The sequence below is a fragment of the Mytilus edulis genome, chromosome 3, assembly GCF_963676685.1.
Source record: "Mytilus edulis chromosome 3, xbMytEdul2.2, whole genome shotgun sequence".
Taxonomy (NCBI): domain Eukaryota; kingdom Metazoa; phylum Mollusca; class Bivalvia; order Mytilida; family Mytilidae; genus Mytilus; species Mytilus edulis.
In genome coordinates this window covers 67,355,911-67,383,734 of record NC_092346.1, presented here as the reverse complement: position 1 = coordinate 67,383,734, position 27,824 = coordinate 67,355,911, and the positions used below count along the sequence as shown (strand labels likewise).

At 32.4% G+C, this 27,824-nt stretch overlaps 3 protein-coding genes across 11 annotated transcripts in view; 1 reads left to right on the top strand and 2 right to left on the bottom strand.

Annotated features, from left to right (window-relative positions):
* LOC139517219 (ectonucleoside triphosphate diphosphohydrolase 1-like) overlaps positions 1-15,345 on the bottom strand; it is a 41,047-nt gene extending 25,702 nt beyond the window's left edge. Inside the window, exons 1-2 of one of the 8 annotated variants that reach the window (XM_071307989.1) lie at positions 14,068-15,345; positions 9,786-9,839 (exon numbers count right to left, since the gene is read on the bottom strand). The gene's annotated coding sequence lies outside the window, so the exon portion shown is untranslated. The other 7 variants (XM_071307986.1, XM_071307983.1, XM_071307982.1 and 4 more) reach the window with 7 other exon arrangements.
* Positions 15,346-16,376: 1,031 nt separating this feature from the next.
* Positions 16,377-22,023, top strand: LOC139517218 (uncharacterized). Its single transcript, XM_071307977.1, has 3 exons — positions 16,377-16,524; positions 19,642-19,726; positions 21,702-22,023. Exons 1-3 carry the CDS (start codon positions 16,457-16,459, stop codon positions 21,957-21,959), a joined length of 411 nt encoding a protein of 136 aa, XP_071164078.1. The 5' UTR covers positions 16,377-16,456; the 3' UTR covers positions 21,960-22,023.
* Positions 22,024-25,873: 3,850 nt separating this feature from the next.
* Positions 25,874-27,824, bottom strand: part of LOC139517216 (probable RNA-binding protein EIF1AD) — a 29,352-nt gene continuing 27,401 nt past the window's right edge. Inside the window, exon 5 of one of the 2 annotated variants that reach the window (XM_071307975.1) lies at positions 25,874-26,961. In XM_071307975.1, coding sequence (XP_071164076.1) covers positions 26,775-26,961 — 187 coding nt within the window. In that variant the 3' untranslated portion in view covers positions 25,874-26,774. The remainder of the gene's footprint in view (positions 26,962-27,824) is intronic. The other variant, XM_071307976.1, reaches the window with a different exon arrangement.

Genomic DNA, 27,824 nt, shown 5'->3' with positions numbered 1-27,824 from the left:
ATACGGTTAGTAGTGGGGTTACGTCCCTTTATAAAAACAAAACGGTACTGAGAAAAAATCGTAAAGGTTTCAACAGACGAAGAAAGTGATGATTAAGATTGAAATAAATTCATAAAACACATTTAAACCTAACAAGTTGTTATTGTTGGTATCTGTTTTGTAGGATCAATGGAAGTAGTTTCTTAATGCTAACAGTATATTGAAGACTTGCTCATTTTGAAAGGTCACTAGTCAAACATTTCACACGTTAAGATAGTCGGTAAGATAAATTCGTTACACTCTCACCCCATATGAAATTTACTGACCCCACATATACCGTATTAGGTCACTAGCACACTATGTAACTAATATTATCAGAGACATGTGTCTGTGTAGATATGATAAAATAGATATCCAGTTTTATTTTTGTTCAATTGATAAAAAGTACTGTCTCTATTTTATTTTTATATTTTTACCTATCATGTCTGTTTTGTTTCTTTCACATATCGTTGTTAATATAATGGATTTGTTTGCGAATGTTATACAAGTGATAGGTTTTGCTATCTATAAAACCAGCATTAGTCCACCATTTTCTACATAAGAAAATTCCTGTACCAAGTCAGTAATTTGACAGTTGTAATCCATTAGTTTGATGTGTTTGAGCTTTCGATTTTGCCATTTGCGTAGGGCCTTTCCGTTCAGAACTTTCCAAGGAGTTCGGTTGTTTTTATTAGTTTTATTTACTTTTTAGTGGACCGTGAAATATGATTCAAAACTCTAATTTGGCATTAAAATTAGAAAAATCATTTCAAAGGAAACATTTGTACTAAGTTTCAAGTTGTTTGGACTTCAACTTCATCACAAACTATCTTGACCAAAAAATTTACCATGAAGCGGGATAGATGGACGGACGGACGAACAGACAGAAAAACATAATGCCTCCAGTCGGGCATAACAATAGAGAAATAATGTATTTCATATTTGGACATGGCAGCGTCATAGACAGTGTAAAATGTCCAATGAAGTAAAATCCTATTATAAACATACAAAAATTAAAATTAAAAAAAGTATACTACATGTATAAAGTACAAAAAGAATCTGCAACGTCTTTCATTTTCATTTTTTCCCATTTTTTCATTCATCCTATCCGTATCGTGAAATAAAATTAAAAGATAACTTACAATGGCCGATATGCCGAATAGCACTACAGATATAATCCTATTTTGTTTTTGTTCAACATAAAAGTTGTCACAGTATGGTATTTCAATTTTTGCTGTAAATGTTCTCGTTTATCAGGGGAGATAATAATAGGGATAATTGACTTAATGTAAATATTGAATATCAATTAACAAAAATCAACATCATTTTAAACATGTTGTCTATTGACATAAATGTTCATCATTGTATTAAACCCATAGCTGTAATTTTATCTTGATTAAAAACCATAGTTAACAGCTTTTATTAAGTTAAAATGAACAAGGTAGGTTGTATGTTATGCTAAAACAAGTATATTCTGACAGTGAGGATAATAAAGCGGCATCAGAAGTTACTAAAAATGTTGATTTATCTCATAATGGAACAAATCTCTGTTAGAAACTGAAGTTTCAGATAAGAAAAGTCGATTGTGTTTGTTATACTAAGCAGGAAGTATTTACAGTTCTAGATTAGTTGAGTTCAGTGTTGATTTTTATGCCCATTATTTATCATTAAAAATCTGATTTACTTTTCCTAGATCTTCCTAGCACGAGATTTGCAACATCGGGTCTTGTATTTTCAGCCAAATTAAAAAAAAAACATCCCACATTTTTTTATCAACAATTATGTAAAAGCCGTGGTAGAGTGACAAACAAATGAAGGTGAGCAAATATGAAAAGGTTTAGCGCTGCTGTGTTTCTTAGGTCACCTGCATGTGTAACTAACTGACAGCTGACTTTTCATCTTTCTAACTTGAAAACAAAAATGCCAAAATAATTTCCCAATTATAAAAAAGGGATAACAGGGTTTTATAAAATGTTTATACTGTACAATTATAGACAACGTACGATTAGCTCCAACAACCGATTCCTTTTTAACGAACAGGCAAACAAACAAGGCAGTCTACAACAATCACAACATAACCCGGACACATCATCAGTGAACAAGTCAATACTCTGTCACACGTTGTAACAAACTAAGGCTGCTTGTACAGAAACTACATGAAAGGGTTTGATCACAACACAACCAAACAATCAGTGAACAAGTCAATGCTTTGTCACACGTTGTAACAAAGGCTGCTTGTACAGAAACTACATGACAAGTTTTTGATCACAACACAACCACACAATCAGTTAACAAGTCAATGCTTTGTCACACGTTGTAACAAAGGCTGCTTGTACAGAAACTACAGGACAAGGATTTGATCACTACACAACCACACAATCAGTGAACAAGTCAATGATCTGTCACACGTTGTAACAAAGACTGCTTGTACAGAAACTACATGACAAGGGTTTGATCACTACACAACCACACATTCAGTGAACAAGTCAATGCTTTGTCACACGTTGTAACAAAGGCTGCGTGTACAGAAACTACATGACAAGGATTTGATCACTACACAACCACACAATCAGTGAACAAGTCAATGATCTGTCACACGTTGTAACAAAGACTGCTTGTACAGAAACTACATGACAAGGGTTTGATCACTACACAACCACACATTCAGTGAACAAGTCAATGCTTTGTCACACGTTGTAACAAAGGCTGCGAGTACAGAAACTACATGACAAGGATTTGATCACTACACAACCACACAATCAGTGAACAAGTCAATGATCTGTCACACGTTGTAACAAAGACTGCTTGTACAGAAACTACATGACAAGGGTTTGATCACTACACAACCACACATTCAGTGAACAAGTCAATGCTTTGTCACACGTTGTAACAAAGGCTGCGTGTACAGAAACTACATGACAAGGATTTGATCACTACACAACCACACAATCAGTGAACAAGTCAATGATCTGTCACACGTTGTAACAAAGGCTGCGTGTACAGAAACTACATGACAAGGGTTTGATCACTACACAACCACACAATCAGTGAACAAGTCAATGATCTGTCACACGTTGTAACAAAGACTGCTTGTACAGAAACTACATGACAAGGGTTTGATCACTACACAACCACACATTCAGTGAACAAGTCAATGCTTTGTCACACGTTGTAACAAAGGCTGCGTGTACCGGAAGTACATGACAAGGATTTGATCACTACACAACCACACAATCAGTGAACAAGTCAATGATCTGTCACACGTTGTAACAAAGACTGCTTGTACAGAAACTACATGACAAGGGTTTGATCACTACACAACCACACATTCAGTGAACAAGTCAATGCTTTGTCACACGTTGTAACAAAGGCTGCGTGTACAGAAACTACATACAAGGGTTTGATCACTACACAACCACACAATCAGTGAACAAGTCAATGATCTGTCACACGTTGTAACAAAGACTGCTTGTACAGAAACTACATGACAAGGGTTTGATCACTACACAACCACACATTCAGTGAACAAGTCAATGCTTTGTTACACGTTGTAACAAAGGCTGTGTGTACAGAAACTACATGACAAGGGTTTGATCACTACACAACCACACAATCAGTGAACAAGTCAATGATCTGTCACACGTTGTAACAAAGACTGCTTGTACAGAAACTACATGACAAGGGTTTGATCACTACACAACCACACATTCAGTGAACAAGTCAATGCTTTGTTACACGTTGTAACAAAGGCTGTGTGTACAGAAACTACATGACAAGGATTTGATCACTACACAACCACACAATCAGTGAACAAGTCAATGATCTGTCACACGTTGTAACAAAGACTGCTTGTACAGAAACTACATGACAAGGGTTTGATCACTACACAACCACACATTCAGTGAACAAGTCAATGCTTTGTCACACATTGTAACAAAGGCTGCGTGTACAGAAACTACATGACAAGGATTTGATCACTACACAACCACACAATCAGTGAACAAGTCAATGATCTGTCACACGTTGTAACAAAGACTGCTTGTACAGAACCTACAAGATAAGGGTTTAATCACTACACAACCACACATTCAGTGAACAAGTCAATGCTTTGTTACACGTTGTAACAAAGGCTGTGTGTACAGAAACTACATGACAAGGGTTTGATCACTACACAACCACACAATCAGTGAACAAGTCAATGCTCTGTCACACGTTGTAACAAATACTGCTTGTACAGAAACTACATGACAAGGGTTTGATCACTACACAACCACACAATCAGTGAACAAGTCAATGCTTTGTCACACGTTGGGACAAAGGCTGCGTGTACAGAAACTACATGACAAGGGTTTGATCACTACACAACCACACAATCAGTGAACAAGTCAATGATCTGTCACACGTTGTAACAAAGACTGCTTGTACAGAAACTACATGACAAGGGTTTGATCACTACACAACCACACATTCAGTGAACAAGTCAATGCTTTGTCACACGTTGTAACAAAGGCTGCGTGTACAGGAACTACATGACAAGGATTTGATCACTACACAACCACACAATCAGTGAACAAGTCAATGATCTGTAATACGTTGTAACAAAGACTGCTTGTACAGAAACTACATGACAAGGGTTTGATCACTACACAACCACACATTCAGTGAACAAGTCAATGCTTTGTCACACGTTGTAACAAAGGCTGCGTGTACAGGAACTACATGACAAGGATTTGATCACTACACAACCACACACTCAGTGAACAAGTCAATGATCTGTCACACGTTGTAACAAAGGCTGCATGTTTAGATATTACATGACAAGCCTTTGTTGAACTCACAAATTGTAGCATCGGAATGCAGAGGTTTCTGGTGGTCGAAAAACGCCAACATTACTCGTAATTCAAAATAAGTCGTCATATCGTTGATCTATGTGTCACAAATAGAAACTGGGTGTATTTTGTGACTGGGTTATGTGTTGGCCTGGAACCACACACAAGTAAGTGAAATATTGCAATTATAAGAAAACACGGATTTTACGAAATTATGTTATGAATGTCCGAAAAGTCTAAAAATAGAATGTCAATGAAAATAAAATGGCCATGTCATTTCTTAGTTCTTTGGTGAACGTAATATTAAGAGCGAAAACTTGTTTTCCACATCTGTTAAGCGAGAGTTCATTAATTTTGCAAGTTATAAAAGAAAAAAAACCCGTTCAAGCTAAGGATTTGAGTAGATAAGTGGGAAAAAAATACGTAGCCATTCGTCAGATTTGTCAGAAAATCCTTAGGATAAAGCCATGAAATGGAGTGGTCGTACACTTGGAGGCTAAAACCAATTTTTATCGTATTGCTACCACACCAGCGAATATACAAAAAAAGTTTTTTATTTTTATTATCTATTACCAACATGTCTGGGTGTTACAGGATCATTTCAATGTGTAAAAAAAATGTGGTTTTCCTTTTTCAAATAGACTGCATTATATGTTTACACACAACTTAGTTAACAATGTTATCATAACATAGAAAACTTACTTTGTTTGCTAGGTAAATATTACCGAGCGAAAGTTACAGGTATATTATGCACCCATTTATAATTCACACATGTGAAATCAGAATGTGTTTACAATCCAATATTAAATACACAATTCCTTTATACAAGGTTTACAAGCACTTCAAAAACGACATGTTCTTTTAAACGATGAAAAGTCCAAAAAGTACAACTAAAACGAGAGAAAGAGATCTAAAAGAGAAGAAGACAGAAAGACAAAGAGATAGATGTGTATTATATACCTCACGTTTAACTTAAATAAATGCTGCCTACAGTAAATTCTATATAGATTGCATAATTTCATTAATTTATGGTTCATCTATCAAAAGTGTGTTTGATATTTAGTTCTATAGGTATAAGATACATAAGTGAATACAGCTTCAATGATATAGTATTAGCTTACCGTTTCTGAAGAATATCCGTTACATAAGGGAATACAGCTTTAATGATATAGTATTAGCTTACCGTTTCTGAAGAACATCCGTTACACAAGGGAATACAGCTTTAATGATAGAGTATTAGCTTACCGTTTCTGAAGAACATCCGTTACATAAGGGAATACAGCTTTAATGATATAGTATTAGCTTACCGTTTCTGAAGAACATCCGTTACACAAGGGAATACAGCTTCAATGATATAGTATTAGCTTACCGTTTCTGAAGAACATCCGTTACATAAGGGAATACAGCTTCAATGATATAGTATTAGCTTACCGTTTCTGAAGAACATCCGTTACACAAGGGAATACAGCTTCAATGATATAGTATTAGCTTACCGTTTCTGAAGAACATCCGTTACACAAGAGAATACAGCTTCAATGATATAGTATTAGCTGACCGTTTCTGAAGAACATCCGTTACATAAGGGAATACAGCTTCAATGATATAGTATTAGCTTACCGTTTCTGAAGAACATCCGTTACACGAGAATACAGCTTCAATGATATAGTATTAGCTTACCGTTTCTGAAGAACATCCGTTACATAAGGGAATACAGCTTCAATGATATAGTATTAGCTTACCGTTTCTGAAGAACATCCGTTACATAAGTGAATATGTTATATTTCCTATTTTGCAAATTCGGAATTTCAAAATATATCTATAACATCTTTCCTATAACAAATACAGCTTCCATGATAAAGTATTAGCTTACCGTTTCTGAAGAACATCCGTTACTTAAGAATACCACTTCGTTTCTCCTTGATAACTTATATCATTAATTGTCTCTCCATACTATATAACAACCCTCTAATAATAGGTTAATACTTGACTATAAGTTTATAAACTCCAATCTATCTAAATCAATTTAAACAGATGTTTGACCGAGGGGGTATTTTTATTTGTATTTTTACATATAAAAACCTGTTAAGTTGGTAATACACTTTATATACCTATATGGAGTTATTTTCTTTCAGAACGAAAGGTCATTCTTTTTCAGAATCAACCCGGACGATATCATATTTCAATGAAATATGCTCCAAGGCATAAACTAATGACCTGTGTGAGGTCATTATTTTCCTTGATAAAAATGCAATTTATAATTTGCTTCAAAATTTTATTCATCTGATAGTTTTTTGATGCCGATTTGAAATTATTTTTTTTTAAAGTTCAATAGATGATAGGTGTAAAAGAAACCGTCATTGCCGGCATTTTAATTTAGGAAACAAATAACGTGAAGTTTTGTTAATTTATCGCTACAATAAAGAAACATTATCATATATGTGAAATGAATTTTAATGTAGACTTTCATATAATAAAGCCAGATTTAACATATTCGTGTGTAAGATTTTGAAAATCTTATTGAGTCACACTGAATAGGTTGATTGATTTTTGGTTGCTTGCTTAACGTCCAGTGGCAAATATTTCATGCATGTTCAGGACGATACACACTGAATAGATAATCATACTGTGACCTACATGTATTTATATTCGTCTTCGTGTCAGTTCTTAACTTTTTTAAATTTATGTATATCAAATGATCAGCTAATAAGATAATCTTATATTCTATTGAATAACATTAACGTAACTCATAAAAGGGTCGGATTCGGAGGGTATATAATTATATCCTGATTTTCTGTAAAATGTATTGCTATTCAAAAAAAATCTTTTCGGAATTTTTCATTCGATTCAATTAAAATTGTTAAAAAAAAATAACCACTTTTCCGCGATAGAAATGACATTACAAATAGAAAAAAAACATACCCCCTCCCCCTTTTCCATAAACAAAGTGGTACAATAAATTACTTACAATGTGTCTACGTAAGTCGGTCTTTCATTTGATCAATCCTGACACCCCCTAGGTATGTTCTACGACAAGAAAAACCTTAAAATATGCATTATCTATAACGTATATCCGTGGTTTCAAGTTTAGTACGGTGACTATTAAGGTAAATTAAAAACATTCAATAAACCAAAATACCTCACGGCTAATTTTGGTCCGATTTTGAAGATAAATATAACGTTCTTTGATTAAGGCCTATTTTAGAGTGCCAAAATGGTGCAGATCTTTTTTTAAACTATGGTCCTAAGTCCTGAAGTGGACATTTTGAACAAGTTCTCGGTGGTCCTTTATAATAAATGAGATAACAATCCAATCAAAATATTGATCTCTGATTTCGTTATACTGCATATGCGCTCATGTAGTATACTGAAACCAGAGATCTAAATTAAGCTGAGGAAAATATCTATGGTATAATGCTATGGAAATGTGGCACAAATTTATATGTATGCCTAATAGACAGATGTAAGTGATGTAAACCCCTGACTCAAACATATAAGAAATTGAAAAAAATAAATTTTATCGACGGAAATTATCGACAAAAAATATTTATATCTATTATTTAGCTATGCAATGATATATAATAACATATAAAGACATTTTTGAGAATTTTAGTAAAAATGCCATAAGGAAAAAGGAGAAATAAGGACTGTAAAAGAGAGGCGAAAGATACCAGAGGGCAATACCCACTCATAAGTCGAAAACAAACTGACAACGTCATGGCTAAAAAAAGAAAGAGACAAACAATAGTACACAAAATTCAACATGAAAAACAAAGACTGATCAACACGAACCCCAACAAAAACTGGTGGTGATCTCAGGTGCTCCGAAAGCCCTGGAATATCATATCAACTGGGAAATATATACTCCGTATACAGGCGCTGTTGGAATATACATTTTTTGTAGCTACATAGAAATGGAAAGTTCACAATTGGGAAGCTGAAATCATCTCTTTTGTCGTAAAATTTTGTTGTCAATTTCTAGATGTAAGTCAAAGATATGAGGCAGACCATACAACATAACTTATTGTGGTACAAATTGAATAGTTAAACTAGGACGAGTATCATGTCATTTGTTTGCTATAATATTGTGATTGCACACGCATGCACCTTAAAAGTACGAGATATTACTCTTGTCAAAACTAATAACTCACGTAATGTGTCAAAATCAATATGCAATATAAGACATATAACAAAGTCATTTCATACGGTTTTTCCGACAATAGGTTCATATCTATGGCAGATATTTCTTATTGAAGAATCTCATTTGATCGGGTCATTCATGGTAATACCTACTTGACAGAACATCCTAATATCGATACACATTCCTTAGCTAATTTTCTACAAGGTTTCCTTCATATTAAAAGTCGATAGGGTGAAACAATTAAGAGAAAATTAAACTAATCCAGTCACACAGAACGTGTGCATATATGAATTAACTTTTAAAAAGGATATGATTTAGGCTGAAAGTTTATCATGAATCAAAACACTTAAAATCTAGGACCACCAATGAAAATGCAGAACAGCAACCTTAAAACAGAAACTGAATATTTACAAATACATATATTTCGGGGCCTGTTAAAGTGAACTATACGGTATGAGCTTTGCTCATTGTTGAAGGCCGTACGGTGACACATAGCTGTTAATTTCTGTGTCATTTCGGTCTCTTGTTGAGAGTTGTCTCATTGGAAATCATAGCACATACTGTTTTGTTTTTATATTACCATCTAAATCAGTGGCAACATTGGTTATTGTGGTTGTAACGATGTAAAGTAAGGAACTAAAATTAAACTCATAATATCAAAGATACATTACTTGAAAAACATTTTTATCGAAAAAAGTACTATTCATTAAATTCGAGATGGTTTCAAATTAGAAATATGTTATTGGTTTAAGATGGACGGACCTGAAAGTAAAGAAAATAAATCTGAAATTCTTTCTTACCTGGTTAGAAGTGTTTATTTCTTTCCATTACTTTGTAATTATACCATTCTGTACCTGTGTAATAGATTGTGTATTGATTACATTGTCTCATTAGGTATTACAGTCGGTCATTAACACAGTTACCAAGTACATTTGTACCTTGTTTACTTTTTGTTTAAAAAAAATGATTTATTGAGAAAAATCTATCTTCAGAGAGGGAAGTAAAGTACACCATAAAGTTCCGACTATATATAATGCAAAGGTATACATTGTAAAGGGACATTCGAGAAATAAAAAAAACATAAAAACATGATATTTGTTTAATGGTTTAACGATTATAAAAGTCAAATAAGGAACCATTCAGTTTGGTTTAATTTTTGTTAAAACAAGATAATGAATAGCTGATGAATTATTCACTTGCAAGTGAATAATTCGACCTCATTCAATGAGACCTTTAATTTAATCACTTAGCTAGAGAGGCTGTTCGTCTTCAGATATTGAGAGGAAAAATCAATGCACGTGTTCGTTGTCTATATGAGAATTTAAGTCACAGCGGTGACCATGAATTTGATAGCTATTGTCATTTTAAAAGGACCCTTTCAAACCATCTATCTATAAAAAGCTCATTAATATATTTTCTTTGAAATACTCATCGGTTAAAGTTTTTTCCCAATGTATTAAGATTGATTGATTGATTTTTGATGTTTTAACGCCACTTTTAAGTATCGCTTTAGGCAATTTCGTGGTGGCCAGTTTTTATTGGTGGTGGAAGCCGGAGTGCCCGGAGAAAACCACCGACCTTCGATAGGAAATAATAGATCGATAACATGTTGTGTACACCAATTAACGACTAGAATGAAATTCAAAACAGTGTGGCTGTGGCCATTGATTGACATATTAAATTCATCCATTGACTGGGACAATTTAGGTGAACGTTTGTATGTAACGACCACTGCTCACTATGTACTTTTTAAAGACACTTAAACTATGGGGTCACCAAAGGTTCTCAACACCTTAATAAAGTAATTCGAAAAATTAATCAGAAATAACACGATGTTTTGATTTATATCAATTATATAAATCAAAACATAAAGGATATTCCTGATTAATTTTTCGAATTATTTTATAATTAAAGGCGTTAAGAAACCTTCGGTGACCCCACAGTTTAAATGTCTATCGTAGGTACGTCGTGAACAGTGGTCGTTACAGACAAACGTTCACGTAAATTGCCCCAGTCAGTTTCTCTATACCTTGTCAAAATGATGGTTTATTGAGAATAAAGATATATATGTCAGTGGATGAATTTAATGTGTCAATCAATGGCCACAACCACACTGTTTTGAATTTCATTCTATTTTTAGAAGGAGACATTTAAAGAAAAATGATAAAGTAGCAAACTCTATCATAATTATATACCAGCAATGTAGATTGATTGAAGATTTGTATAAAGATTCTGATTTAATGAAACTTTGTAAAAATGTGCATTATTCAAATCTTCAAATAGCAAGGTACTTCTTTATTACAGAAAGCATTATTCGTTCAATAATTGACAAAACTTTATCTGAAACATGAGTGCTCGTCATCGGTATTTGTGTCTATGTCTGTATTTGTATAGTTTTTTCACAGAAAAGTCGGGTATTCTTGGATGGCGTGGTTTGTTCTGTGCGGTATTATCCCTTTTTAATGTAATATTTGCATCAGCCAAAGCGAAAGATTTTAAAGCCGAAAACAGCAATGTGCTCTGTTGCACAAATGCAATTATTTTCATCAGAAGAAAAAGATTGAAATCGCAAAAATATTTTACAGATAAATGTTAAAACTTTTTGTTAACGAGAAGTCTTTGAATACTTTGTTGGTATGTTAGAGTATTTACTGTAAATGATAAAACGAGGGCGTATAAGTTTTCGTTTATGATGTACTTTTTATTTGACTTATGTCTCATACCTTACGTAAACAAGACAAAAGACTTTAAATTTCAATCCAGGTCATTTATAACTTCCATTCTCATTGTCTAGGTCATTCTAGATTTAATCATTGTGGTGTTGGTTTTATGTATATCAAGAATGAATGACAATCAAGTGGGCATGGTCCGCCTAATTCGTCTAATGTTTACCCTCAAGGCTCTGATTGTTGGTTAGAAATACATAAAAATACCATGTTCATATCAAAACCAATGTATTAAAATTATTTTAGTAATCCATGTTTGTTTGTTTTTGATGTTTTATCTCAACTTATTTTTTCTTCCAACTGCTAGATTGACATAATGTTGATGCCTCTGTTACTTTTTTATAGTAGGAAAAGAGCGAAGGTTATTGCTACAAACAGACAGTTGTTTGTTTGAGTTCACTTCTTCCTCGATCAGTTGATAAACAAAAAACAATAGAGTGTCATACAAAATACCACTTTGTGAGCTTGGGATTGTACCAGATGTGTATACTACAACTCGACCGACTTTGCTAAAGATGCACAACGTTTTTAGCTGATGAAGAACTGTTGCAGGTCAAGGGAAGCACTGCAACACTTCACCCATCTTGAATTATACATCATTTTCATTACAGTATGGACCATTGTAATAATCCTGAATAATTTAGTTTGTCATCTGTTATAGATAACAGTGATATTACGCTCACCGTGGGCCCAGTCTTTGAATAAAATAGTAAAGTACATGTAGGTGAACGAGAAGAAAAAAAAGGAAGTTTTAGTTTTAGTGCTAGGTATTCGTATTATTTGATGAATGCGTTTAGAACCTTTGTCGACCGCACAGTTTAAAAAGACTGGACGGAGAGTTGTCTCATTGGCACTTATACTCTATAAATCGTACGATATGACAAGTGGGCGTTACAGGCGATCATTGATTTCACCTAATCTGACCAAGTCAATTGATATCATGAGCACGTTATTAACTGGTCTTGTCCACGCTGGTTTGAAAATGATTCAAACTTTAATATGGTCATTATACTAATGGCATAAGACGATATTCAACATCAAAACCAGTCGTTTAGTCCCTAATTTTCACTGCCGTTTTTTTTTTCGACTGAAGTGCCAAATGTAACAATAGAAGTTGTATTAAGTTAACAGATTGAATGTAATAGCTGTTAGAAAAGAGTCCGGGAACCCTGTCCCAGAAAGGCTCGTCAAACTCGGTGCTACATTAGCAAAGTAAATGTTTGTTGGTCTTGTTTTGTACTCGTGGTAAATATCTGAACACTATCTAAATTCAATATTTGATTATTTTAACAATTCTTTCTTAATTCACCAGGACAGACCAAGAACAAAAAAATAATAAAGAAATTGTGAAATTTTCTTGTAACATTGCTTTAATTCCTGACGAGACAGAGCTTTTATAACAAACAGACTATTGAAAAAGTAGTAGCTATTGAATAAAAGAATAGAATGCTACAAAATGAAAAAAGTAAATATAAATAACTTCGAAGTTAAACGAAATCCAGAATGATAAAAATATATTGATTGGCACATGTGACACTGAGACAGTTACCTACCACTACAAAATACTCGAAAAGTGATAATTTAAGTTCACAAAAAAAACTTCACCCTTATTAAAATTTGAATTGATTAAGAACAAAAAGAAAATGTTAAACTAAAAAGAAGGGTCTGAATAAGGGTTCCTCCATTTCTGTATTTTTGATTTTTTAGCCATTTTCTCTATTCTTTATTTTTTCTCTCACTTTTTTCTCTATTCTTTATTTTTTCTCTCACTTTTTTCTCTATTCTTTATTTTATTTGATCCATTTTTTTTATATCCTTTATATTTTTTGCCCTTTAAAATCTATTCTGTAAACCCAAATCCACACCATCATTAAAGAAAGGCCCAGGATTAACATAACAGTTTTCAAGTCTTAGCTATACTACACGTCTAGTTATTTCTTGATGAATTGTCTTGCTGTTACAATGAATATGTAAATATTGTTTTTATTCGTGGCATCTGTCTCTCTTTCCTCGCGAGGTAATGAAGCTAAATAGTAAGCCTTGGTGTGGAATTTAATTGTTTGATTTACAAATTCTTTTTCTCATCGTCTTATCAGTGTTTATCAATACTACTGACTGCAGAATGTCTGCAATGCGGAAAGTTTTAAGTTCGTGTAAACATATCTGCAGCTTCAATAGACATATTCCTAACGAGCTAACATGGTATATAACATGTTTTCAAAACTCGATTAAACTAATTTTGTTAGAATAAATAGTTTCAAAAAAAAAAGTTAACTAATTATACTTTGTTTAATAAAATTGATTGATAATTTACTAAATACGTCAAAATTAAACTATTGAATCTGAATCTGCTTACCTTTGACTGAGTTAACTTGCGTTGATTACCAGTATCCGTTTATGAGTATTGACTCTGGATTATTGCATACACAAATACCAATATGGAATATCAATTTCTGTTTACTGTTGTCGTTCTCTCATTAAACACTGCGGGATTTTCCTATATATGTCATCAAGTTTTATTAGCCCCATCTTTGTACATGTTGACATTCAATATACGAGATGTAAATAGTTCGAAATCACAAGAAAGAAGCGATTCATTTACAATGGAAAAGTACCTTTTATAAAAAATATATCCAAAAGTAATAACTTTAAGTATGTTTACATAATCCGTGTGAATGTATGACAGCCTTGTTACTTTTCTGATGCTCTTGAAACAATAAACAATTTACAAAAGTACGTTATTTAAGCTTCATTCATTGATGAGCCGTTCTCTCTTTTCGTTAAGTAGAACATTTTAAGTGCAGAATCAAAAATGAAAAATGTGTTCGCATTGTTTTGTTTAAGATAATTGGCGGGAATGATAAACAATCGATCTTTCCTAGATCCAGATAATAGAAGATATATAGCAACGTTTCTGTTTATCAATCATTTCATTTAGATAAAACATATGTTGCATGTACAACTTTATTATTCATTTGCCGTTTTGGTTTTATCATTAAGGTATAATTCCTTTCTCACTCTGTTTACTTTTTGTGTTAAAATATCTCTCTAATCAGATCCTGGCAAAACAATTATTTATATTTTTGACCAGAAAAAATGTAAATACTTCTTTCAACTTATCAATCAAAGACATACATCTGTATTTCGGATATTCTCTTTCGATTAACCTTTATCATCATGGCAATGTCTATAAATTGCAAATATCAGCATTTCAAGAGAAAGTCAGAGCATTTATTTAACTGCACACATATAAAACATATTTTCAGATTTCCGATAGTCTGTTACGTCAAACTTTGATCTTTAAAAAGACTTTCCAGTATAATGTCAATAGCTTCCGTAGAATCGTAACCTGTTGTCAAAAATAAATTTTCAGTGAATCATATTTTCCATTAAAGAACCATTTTACTCCCTACAATGTCCGACTCAAATAAAAAAGATGAAAAAACTCAGTTTGTGTTTTTTTTTTTATGTCTCTTTAGAAAATGACATTCACGTCATTACAAGTGAAGCTGTGTCATTCAAAGTTGCGTCGTGGGAATTTGGACCACAGGCAGACGATCAATGTAAATATCCATTGCCAGACAACAGATTAAGTTCTATTCTAAGTACGATTTCTATTATCTGTGGATTTCGTTAATTGTAATTAAACGAAACGAATCACATGACACGTTCTCCGAGGTACAATTGCAAAAAGACAATTAACCGGAGTATGTTCGTTCAGAACGTATCGAAACGATGGAAATTGAGGATATTGATGAATTCTAATGCAATCTCATTCGATTAGAAACCACTGTATTCTACAAATTGTATTACATTTACAAGACATATTGCCGTGTAAGTTAATGCATAAACCGTCAAATTAATAAGACAATAATTAAATAATGAACCTAAAAACCTTATTACAAAACGAATGTTCTGTGTTCATTTGGAGTGATTTACTTCTGTTTTACTGTTTTTCTCGATCGTTTTTTTTACACAAACCTTGAAATTAGGATGTATGAAGTGTTAAAAGTTTAAGTATAGAATGGTTAGTTTAACAAATTGTAAAAGCTTTGTGAATATAAACCAGAACCCATAAATATTAAAAATAAGATTGAGAAAGGAAATTAGTATTTCATTCGTTCATTGTCGTACATGTACGTAGCTTTAATTCTTCGACAACGTCTGGTTATATTTAATACAGATATAAAAATGACCATCGAATAAACGAAAAAAAATGTGGACTTTCAATATTAAGGAAAGTTATTTAAACAGTTTTAAACCCATTACTCTTATATTTTTCTCTCCCAAATATTTGAAAGAACCTCTCTTTTATTAACCCTCATCAGTACATAAACGTTTATTTTAATACTATTTACAAATTCTGATATAAAAAAACGAAGATGTGGTATGATTTTCAATTAGACAACTTTCCAGAAGAGACTAAAGGACACAGAAATTAACAATAATAGGTCACAGTACGGCCTTCATCAATAAGCAAAGTCCACACCACAGTCAGCTGTAAAAGGCCCAGGAATGATGTTATCGCGAATGTCGTCTCAAATATTTATTTGGCTATTTCATATTTATACTATACATTAAATTTATCAAAAAAAAAATCAAACACGTTTTATTCAACACGATAAGGCCAATAGAACGTTGTAAGCTCACGTCGATCTACAATCGACGTCCTATGACACTGACGTCACAACCGTTGCCTGTGGACACAGAACTCTTATCTTCTGAAGGAACAACAGCAGCAGCTAATGGCGGGACAACAACAGGCCAAAAAACCTCTTTCTAATCTTAATTTTGTTCATAATGACGAAATTTGGTGAGTTTTTCTCAGATTTTCTAGCATTTCTACATTGTATCTTATCAATTCTCACAAACGATTTCTTTGATAATGTGAACTAATAGTACAATTCCATCATGTCGGAATGTATCACGGTTTCACAAAGTATGATTATAAGAGGAAAATGTCAAACTCACAGTTTAGTAAAGCGTATTACATAATTAACAACAGTTGTTACATAACAATCCTTTACAGCACCATTATATATATAATTACATATCAGTAGTAACATACATAGTTGTAGACGGCGTGATAATTAACAGCAGATACTGTAATGAGTTAAACATTGTTGATTTTCCCACTATAGCAGGCTATTGTGTCTTTGTATTATTTTATGGTTATAAAGCGTTCGTGATCTATGGATTAACCATGCATTATATTGGAATATTAATATATACTATACGACAAATTTACATCAAATTTACTACTGGTATATAAACAGTAAAAATGTACTGATGGGTATCCCACTTCTTTGTAACTTGGTATAAACCATCTCTACCGGAATAAACAGGAATAAATGCTTGAGACACTCGCAGAGTGTTTCGTCCTCAGTCGTGTTGTGTTGTATTCGTTAGTGTTGTTAACCATTCGTTGTTTGTTATTGTTTTTAAAGATTTTATTTTAGCATTGGTTCGTTTTTGTTGTGTTTGAGTGGAGTTGTGTTGCCCAATATAAATCTCCTTTTTAAAGTAGTTTTTACTCTTTAGACTTTAGTGTCGTCTGTTTTTCTCTTTGACTTATGGCTTTTGTATGCACATTGATATCGTTGTTCCGTTTTTAGTGTGATAAATTTTGATAGATTTATTTTAAAATTCTGAATACAATTAGTAGTCTGGGGCCGTGTCAATGAAAGTATCCTAATATATATCCTAAGATATGTCTTAGGACGTTATTTAGGATGGTCTTAGGACGTGTCTGGGACATGTCTTAGGATGTAAAACAAAGCTGTCTTAGGACAGTCCTAACTACGATGGTCCTAGGACCATCCTAAAACATTTTTTTAATTGAAAAAATATGTTGAGATTGCTATGACATAGATTTTATGGTATTTTAGTATCTATATGTATAAAGAGAGCGAGGAGGACTTTTATATGGAAAACAATAAACGCCGTTGAAAATAAAAGTTAAAGATTTAACGTTATTCTAATAAATAACGTTGTTTAATAATATGATAAAAGATATATAAATGAATTTAATACGAAAACAAAAGTAAATAGTCACGAAACTTTGTTAAAGCGATATTCGTGCTGCAATTTAAGTCGATGAACTAGTTTTGTCCTTAGGTCCACTCGATTTTATTACATGTATCGAATGAGGATTAGTTAAAAAAAAAAGTCATATTTTTCCCATTTTAAAATTAATATTGCACCGTTTTTAGTTAGTCGCAAAAATGTTGCTTTAATGCTTGTATGTTTTAGGCTTCCAAAAAGGCAGCACGAAATAATCTAATGTAATACAATTAAATCTTTAACAAAATTTTTTGTTTTAATTTAATTCTCATAACAAGTTAACTATGATAGTTTAACACATGGCAAGAGTTAAATCTCTTTGTTCTTACTGTGTTATAATCTGGATAATGCACAGCAAAGGTGTGCATTAACTACCTCAGATATACTGCACAGTTCAAATCTATTTTTACCTTTAGGGGCGGTTCCTGGATTTTAAAAGGGGCGTTATTCTATCAAATTAAAAAAAATATCACCGAGTGTAGCGAGACTAAAGACAAAATTGACGATTTTAAACTAAAACACGATACTTTGTCCAATCTAAGGGTTATAAAGACCTGTTCGCCCCCACCCCCGAATTCGCTATCTGCCTTGAAATTACGACAAAGTTGAACTTCGTACAAACATCGTAGTTTCAAAATAGGAAAACAAAAGGTTTCTCATTCCTTTTTTTTTTTTATATCTAAGCTGGAACATAAACTATTTTATTATATTTTGTGTACAACGTAAATCTAAATCAGAGTTTTAAAGTTAGAAAGATAGTTAAAACAATTTTTGGTAATTTCTGCCAAAAAAGAAATGTATCTTAGAATATCCGAATAAAAGAAATAGACTCAATGGAATTATAACGACTTTTTGGATAGTTATTCCTATAAAAGGACTATTTCTGGATCGAATTTAATGAGGATCATATTTAAGTTAGTTTCAAAACGGGGATTAGCTGGTTAGCTGGAGATCAATCAGACTTTATTTAGATGGACGTGTCTTTTTTAAATGTAAATGTTTTAAAAGAGAAATGTATTTTCTGTTTATTTAACATTTAAAATTTAGGTAATATAACATCTTCCTCGGTTCTTTTTTTCTCTAAGCATATAATTGAGGGAAAGAAATTCAAAAGCAATTAATCTAATTTAAACTCAATAACCCTTGCAGTTATTTTTCTTTTCATACACCAATTTGAAAGTACACAATTTGTCAAAGTCTTAATCGTCACCAATTAAATAAAAATTGGGAATAAATTTAACGGAAACGATAAAAATAAATACACCATTAAATCGCAATTTTAGAATGAGTCTAAATATAAATATCAAAAAAATATTAATTTTAAACTTACCAAAGTCGTATTTCCCCTACAAGAAACTTTCCTAGGATCGGTGGATTGCGGAATAACGTCCACATTTCTAAAACGTTCACGTAAATTGATTACGTCATGTGTTAAAACAGTTATTGGCCAATCAAATCGGTATATGTAATTTAATCTGCACAGCACGAGATGCCCCAATAACCCGAACTCCTACGTCGTTCGGGTTATTGGGTCATCTCGTGCTGTGCAGATTAAATGGCATATACCGACTTGCTTGGTCAATAACTATAACTTAATATTGTATATTTATTTTTAGTATTGAGTTTATGCCATATTTGTTGTTTTTATTACGTTTTAGGACATTGTAACCTTTAGAACTATCCTAAGACACCTATTTCTATGTCCTAACTTTAGGACAAAATTTAGGACATATCTTATTTTAGGAGACTTTCGTTAACCTGACTTAGGACTAAGACGTGTTCTAAGACCATCCTAAGACATGTCCTAGTCCTAGGACAGCTTCGTTGACACGGCTCCTGGATCACTGGTCTACGTTTTTTTCCACAGGAAAGACCATGTCCGACACGAATTTCTTTCACAGAGATGTAAATGGCCAGAAAAATGGGGATATCTAGTGGACGAATATAACTCTGTAAGTAACATAAAAAAATAGACGAAAAAGAGTCAGTTTGAGTCTAAATTGTATATTTTAAAAACTCTGTTTATACAACGATTTCACCATTTCAGATTATTTTAAGCTTTTTGTAGCCAACAAGTTTCTAGACATTGTGGTCATAACTATGATCTTTAATTTCGAGCACGGTTCTTGTTCTCAGACTAAGGAATATACAAATCACATGAATACTATATTTGGTGTTTCAAGCATAAATTTGTATTCCGAGTACTGGGTAAAATTTTATGACCAAGAGCTCAGCTCTTAATCAGTCAGAAGAAATAAGCTTATTTTGTTAATTAGAACCATATACTTTTTAAAAGCACAACTATTGTTGACCGAAAATTAGAAGTATTATGCGATTTGCACTGTTTCAAACCCCTAGAAAATGTAAAAACCGAGAAAAAAATATGTCGAAAACCCTAAAAAACAATTATGAAAGTAAATCATAACGCATCGCCAAGTAGAAATCAATTTGCGACATTAAAACCAGCTTTTATGTATAGACCATTCTTAAAATTCGATACATTTATCTTCTATATATAGGCCAAGTTTAAATTCGACTTTGCGGCTATTTCGGTTTAAGATTTACGTATTTAAAATCTTTCAAATTGATAATCAGCATTTATCATAACGTTTTAGTGTATACAAATTAGGAGATGTGGTGTATGAATACAAATGAAACAACTCCACACAAGAGACAAGGTGACTTAAAAGTTAACCCCTATAACGTTAGGTAGCCGTACAAAATTCATCAATAAACGTACGGCCTTCAACAGTGAGCAAATCCCATGTTTGTGATTTCATACATACCAGCGATTTACAGCAATAGAAATAAATGTTAAGTCATATAATTCAGATCCAGCTAAGTTTTCTACGTCGAAATATGTATGTTTACGGTTTTTATTCAAAGCTTCAAATTTAGGTAGACTTCTTAGTCTGTCTTTGAACTAGCTTTCAATAACAGCTAGTACTCTCAAATCAGTATTTTTATTTGTTTGTGCTGTCTATCGATCTGAAGAGTTGATCACCCTTTTCAATTTATTTTTATAAGTTAAATTAGTTCTTATGTTGTGCTGTATCAGGGAAAACGGTAGGCTACTATTTATTCTGCCATAGGCGACAATACTATTAACATAAAAACCTGGATAAAACAGTTATGTGTGGTGTTAGTACTTTATTATTCTGTTTTAAAAATTGAAGCCAAAAAGTATCATGACCAACTTCCAACGGAGCTTGTTTATGATATCCATGCCCACCGTCATTTAAACCAAATTTATGAAATTTTGAGTCTTTTCGAATAAATTCTCTAGAAAATATAGCGGTTTTCAAAATTATTACGATTGACATACTTGGGTAGGATTGCTACGGATGATTCTGACAACAAATGTGGGCATGTTATACACCATTGTAAAGATAAATCAATTTAGATTTACGATACAAGTTTTATTGGAGTTGACAGCCTAGAAAGCGACATATAACGGAATTTCGTCACCGGCTGACATTTTTCTAAAATGCAAGTTAAGTCACCTTGTGGTATATAAGAATTGTTTTCTGAGACAAGTGCCTGTGTACAAAAACATAAGATATGGAAACGTACAGAAAATAATCATCACCTGTTCTACACCTACAAATGATTAAATGATTCAGCAAACCAGCTAGGCTATCTTACTATATTTGCTATACACATTCATATGATAAAGAATGCATGGTATAGCTAAAAATAAGCAACTTTTAATTATATGAAAAAAGAACACTTAAGTAGTTTTGCAGTAATTATAAGGGAAATAATTGACTGAAATATGATGTGAAGAAATGCAGAGAAAAACATTGTGTGTAATCCACAGAATAGTTTGATACTAAAAATATAATTTGTTACTTGTGACTAATCTGTGTTTTAAAAAATATACGGTATCTTTGAACATCAACTTGAACTTTATGTTGAATATTTTAGATGACCCTTGATTTACTTGGTCCAAATTTGAAAACCAAACCATCATACATGACCAAAACAACAGCGGACCTGAAGTTACCACCTATACTACACCATCAGAAGCGAACCACGAATATTCCGGAGACAACTTCACGGTTGATTGGATGGAAGGCAGGAAATCAGAAATGCAAGCTAGAAATTTACGGAAAATATCCCAAATCCCGTGGTCAGAACGGAATACTAAATTTACTGAAGTGGCCCCAGGAGAGTCATCCATAAGAATGAAGAATAAAGAGCAAATAATTTTGGATTTAATAAATAAAATAAGGGTAAAATAGTCAAAGTGATGTTTTTATTTTTTTTTATTTTAACATTTGCGGTTGCTATGGACTTTGATGTTTTTGTCCCTTTACACAACCTTTTGTGTGAGCCATTTTTCGCGATGTGTGCATTGGTACGATATCTACGTTAGAATAAGTATTAAAAACACTGGCAGAAATGCACGACTTTAAAATCCAAAAAAAGTTAAACAAATCCTATCTTCTCGAGTTGAATTTATTCTCCTCGGAAACTGATATTACACTTTGGTGTATGAGGTTTCGATAAACTGTTTCTGATACTAGATTTTTGTTGTATCGCACAAACTCTAACCTAGAATCTACGGATGAGATAAAAAAAAAAAAACATCGACAAAAGTGGAAGACAGAAATTATATTTAAGACATCCACTTACAAGATTTACTATCATATCTGAAATTCTGCATAATCGGGAGCCTATTTTGATTTGGGGTAAATTACATCTGGTTATATTTAAATATGAGTGTAGTGTAACGTTTTGTTAAGGCGGCCGTAGCTTACAAATAATACAAGTTTTCATCAAATTCAAAAATTCTTCCAAGGAATGAAAACCTATATTTGTATATATGCAGTTGCATTACAGCACGAAAGTACTGGTTCAAAACAAACTGTAGATCATAATCCGTAATTTGTATTTTAAGTAAAAAAGTTATTAAATAAACTGTTAACACAAAGATGATCAAAGATATGTCTTCCCTGTCGGCATAAAATTCAGTCGCTGGACTGGGTTATGATCGGGAATAGTTGACAGGGCCTTCCAATGGTCGACAAACTTGAAATGAACAGTCAGTAATGTAACTTTATAGAAAATATCTTTGTCTGTAAAAAGGAGTTCATATCAATTCAACTTATATAATAAACAGAAAACTTAATATTAAAAATTGCTAATTAATTCAAAGTCACTGGAACATACCCTAGTGGCTATATCGATGCAAAATAATAGTCGACAAACAGATGTTTACTGATAGTTAAAATGCAATTTAATACAAAATATCACTGATCTTGTCAAAGCAGAAAACTCATCATTCAAAATTGCTAATTAATTCAGCCACTCGACCTAAAACTAGGTGGCAGAGCCTCGAAATACTCGTCAAACTGATAGTAATGTAACTTCATGCAGTGATCCTTCACATGCAGTACCTGTCAAGCAGAAAACGTAACATCGAAAATAGTCATAGTTTTGGGCATATTGACATTTTTGTAGATCTTGTACTGCTGGTGACTTTAGCTAAGAATTTGTATAGCTCTTAATAGTTTCTACCTATCTTTTAAGATATGGTCAAAACTAGAAAATTAACCATAAATGGTCATTTAAGAGCAATAAATGCTTTATGGAGTTTTGTGGTAATTTAGGTTGGAATAGGTAGTAGAATGGACATTCTGTCGTCAGATTTTTTACTTTCTTTAAGTTTTCAAGATATTGGACAATAAATGTATTTAACACTTATGTTTCATGTTTTCCAATGTGGCTATGTTGGTTGAAAAATAAGAGGGTAATGTGTTCATAGCACACAGCCGATTGCCCCTGCTTGCATATAACTCTAGAAAGGGACATAACTCATGAATGGTAAACGTGATGCTATCCAATTTCAAACTTGATCTGAGTTTTTTGGTTTACAAGATTCATAACATTTGGTTGATGCAAACTTAATTTAGAGAACGGAAACGAAACATTTTGCAATTTTGCCATTTGTAAAGCAGCATAACTCTTAGAATATAAAAAACAACACCACCAAAACAAACTTGATCCTTTTTAGTGGTAAATAGATCGCAATAAGCATAGTGTGTAAGTTTTATAACAGTTGGTTTAGGCAAACTTAATATTAACAATTATTTTATAAGAGAACAGAAACAAAAAATCAACAATTTTACCACACATAGAGGGGCATAACTCTTTAACAGTATAGGTGACTCCACCAAAATTCTAACTTGATCTGTGTTTTGTGTATAAGTTTCATAACATTTCATAGAGGCAAACCTAAGTTAGAGAAAGGAAATGTAAAATTCAGAAATTTTACATTTGTAAATGGGAATAAATCTATACTAGAGGCTCTAAAGTGCCTGTGTCGCTCACCTTGGTCTATGTGAATATTAAACAAAGGACACAGATGGATTCATGACAAAATTGTGTTTTGGTGATGGTGATGTGTTTGTAGATCTAACTTTACTAAACATTCTTGCTGCTTACAATTATCTCTATCTATAATGAACATGGCCCAGTAATTTCTGTCAGATTTGCTCTAAATGCTTTGGTTTTTGAGTTATAAGCCAAAAACTGCATTTTACCCCTATGTTCTATTTTTAGCCATGGCGGCCATCTTGGTTGGTTGGCCAAGTTACCGAACACATTTTTAGAACTAGATACCCTAATGATGATTGTGGCCAAGTTTGGTTTAATTTGGCCCAGTAGTTTTAGAGGAGAAAATTTTCTAAAAGATTACTAAGATTTACGAAAAATGGTTAAAAATTGACTATAATGGGCAATAAATCCTAAAGGGGTCAACTGACCATTTTGATCATGTTCACTTATTTGTAAATCTTACTTTGCTGAACATTATTGCTGTTTTCAGTTTATCTCTATCTATAAAAGATTTCAAGATAATAACCAAAAACAGCAAAATTTCCTTAAAATTCCCAATTCAGGGGCAGCAACCTAACAACGGGTTGTCCAATTCATCTGAAAGTTTCAGGGTAGATAGATCTTAACCTGATAAATAATTTTACCCCCAATGTCAGATTTGTTCGAAATGCTTTGGTTTTTGAGTTATAAGCCAAAAACTGCATTTTACCTCTATGTTCTATTTTTAGCCATGGCGGCCATCTTGGTTAGTTGGCCAGGTCACTGGACACATTTTGTAAACTAGATACCCCAATGATGATTGTGGCCAAGTTTGGTTAAATTTGGCCCAGTAGTTTATGAGGAGAAGATTTTTGTAAAAGTTAATGAAGACGGACTACGCCAAGTGATGAGAAAAGCTCACTTGGCCCTCTGGGCCAGGTGAGCTAAAAAGTATACAAGTGACACCACCAAAATTCAAACTTGATCTAGGTTCTGTGGTAATAAGCATTGTATGCAAGTTTCATAATATTTGGTAGAGACAATCTAAATTAAAAATAGTTTATGCAAGAATGCAAAAAAAATAGTTAAAACTTATAATTGGAAGCCAATAACTCCAAGAGAATTTCTACTGATTAAATTATTTGTATCTTTTACAAATTTCGAGATTACAGCAAACAAACAAAAATTGTAAAATATTGTGTTAAATTGTCATTAAAGGGTAAAACCTACCATAAAGAATTAAATGACATTATTCAACAAATAGAATCTGGTTAATAATAGATCTGATAGTTTTGACGTGTTGGCTTTTCTATATCTCTATAATACAATTACTGAGGAGTCATTAATACTCATTGGATATTAATTTCGTGGATTTCACGGGTACAGGGGAACCACAAATTCAACTGTTCAATGAAATACAAATGGTCTAAAGGAATGAATGCTGGCTTTGCCAAAACCACGAAATCAAATATCCACAAATATGCAAGTTTTCCTCAATCCACAAAAATTGGTACCCATGAAAATAAATGAATTCACAGTATTCAAAATTGACCCAAAACAGATGCTGTTCATAATTGCTTAGATTACAATGAACAAACCAAATCTTTAAGAAATATTCACATAAAATGTTGTAACATCCAGCCCAGTGATTTCAGAGACAAATTACAACAGACACCAAGTGATTCAGAGGACATTTTTGTTGGTGTGATCATTTTACCATGCATGTAACATTCTTTTTTTCTGGCAAATTGATGGCAAAAGAAAAGACGAAGAAGTAATTGCTTCCTTGTTAAAGTTGAACTTTTTAATTCTTTGTAACTTCTTATGTTTATGTTTGATAAATATTCACAGATAGTTCAAGGATTTGAATTGTGAAAACCAGTTAGACATATAAATGGAAAACCAGTTTAACTTATAACTGGTTAATAAAAAAACGTTATTAAAACGTCAGTCATCATTATACCTGTGTTGATACAGACGTATGTAACTGTTTTCATGCATATTAGTTTATCAAATTAATGAATACTGGTGAGAATATTATAGCACAGAATATGAATTTATTCTTTTCATTATAATTAAAATTGACATCAATTAGTCATTAGAATCCTACAAAACAACTTTCAAAGCATTTCAAGTTTGATAGACAGCATCTTTTAATTTTCAATTTGTATCTTTTTACAACAGCACAGAAAATATTAAAATTACATCACATAAAGATCTGATGATGATAATGATGAATTAAATTGACATACAGTGGCAAATATTACATGCATTTTAAGATGAGAACATGTTAATGTGATATATAAATGTATATATGAACTCTGCTCTGTACCAAACCTAAAGGCTGAGTCTGACGTTGCCTTATGCATATAAAATCATGTTTGTCCACACAACAATTTGTAAGATTGAAAAAGAAAGCACAGTTTATGATAAATAACAACGTTTAAATAACTATCTTGCATCAAGCTTCCCTGATATTACATTGTCATTTAAATTTAAACAGGGTGATTTTAATTAAATTTCATATCACTTGTAAGTTTTAATTTCGATAAATAAAGTTAAATCTGTTGTTCATCAATTGATATGACATGCTGTATGGAAGAGCACAAGTACTACAGTCAGGAGTAATGGCTCTGTCTTAAGCTTCCTTTTTGTTGATTGTTGCATCTTCAATGTGTTTTATGTTACATCATCATCATCTTCACTTGTTTCATTGTCACTTTCTTCGTACACTGCTACTTTCTGTCTATTAGTATTCACCACAAGATCTCCGACATCTTCATCAGAACTGTCACTAGGTGGCAGCATATCATCTGGTATCATCTGATCCTTTTCTGTGTTTGTTGTTTCCATGAAAGCGTCAGGCCTATCAGAACAAGAAGTCAATTATTTAAAAATCTTAGCAAGTGCGGGTACCACAGTCTAGCCAACTAATTCCATCAATACATAATATATGGATTACTACATATATCTATACATTATTGGAGTAAGGTCACAGTAACTTTTGCTTCAAATTTTAGTAAATTATGTCAATAGTCTTACAGAAAGTAAGTACGGGTAACTCTGAAAAGATTTAAGACAGTTTAGTATGTTTTTCAAATGTTTTCTAATTAAGTTCATCTAAGCTGATGTTGTTAGCATGAGAGAAACCTTTAATAATGTCTTTTCTTCTGTAGCCCTGGTTTTTAGGTGAAATGAGTAGAGGTAGCATTCAATTCTGATGAAAAATTTATGTTAAGGCTTCTGATTGTTTCTGCCTAGCTTTATTCCAAGACTTTGTTTGGCCTGTTTAAATTTTCCAACCAGTTTATCTGGTCTGAATTATTCGATGTGTGCAGAGAAAAAGTAATATTTATGAAAAAAAACACACTTTCTTCACAAATCTGCAATTAAACAAGTCTGTGGGGAAATATGTGGGTTTTATTTCTATTAAACTTTTTGTGTTGCAAAATGTAAAGGATAATTACATTATTTTGATTTTTCTAACTGCATGAATTAAAAAAAGATTCAACTTTTATTAAATATGAAACAAACAATATTTCAAGAGAAGCAACTTTCCAACTACATTTTGTTTATTGTAGATTTTTCCTGATTTCACAACTTTTGAAATCATAAAAATTGTCACTTTTATTAAAGATAATAATTCAAGAGAAACAATTCCCTGATAACATGTTTTTCAAATTGTTATAAAAACACAAAGGTTTAATTGTTTATTTAATATTTTTATCT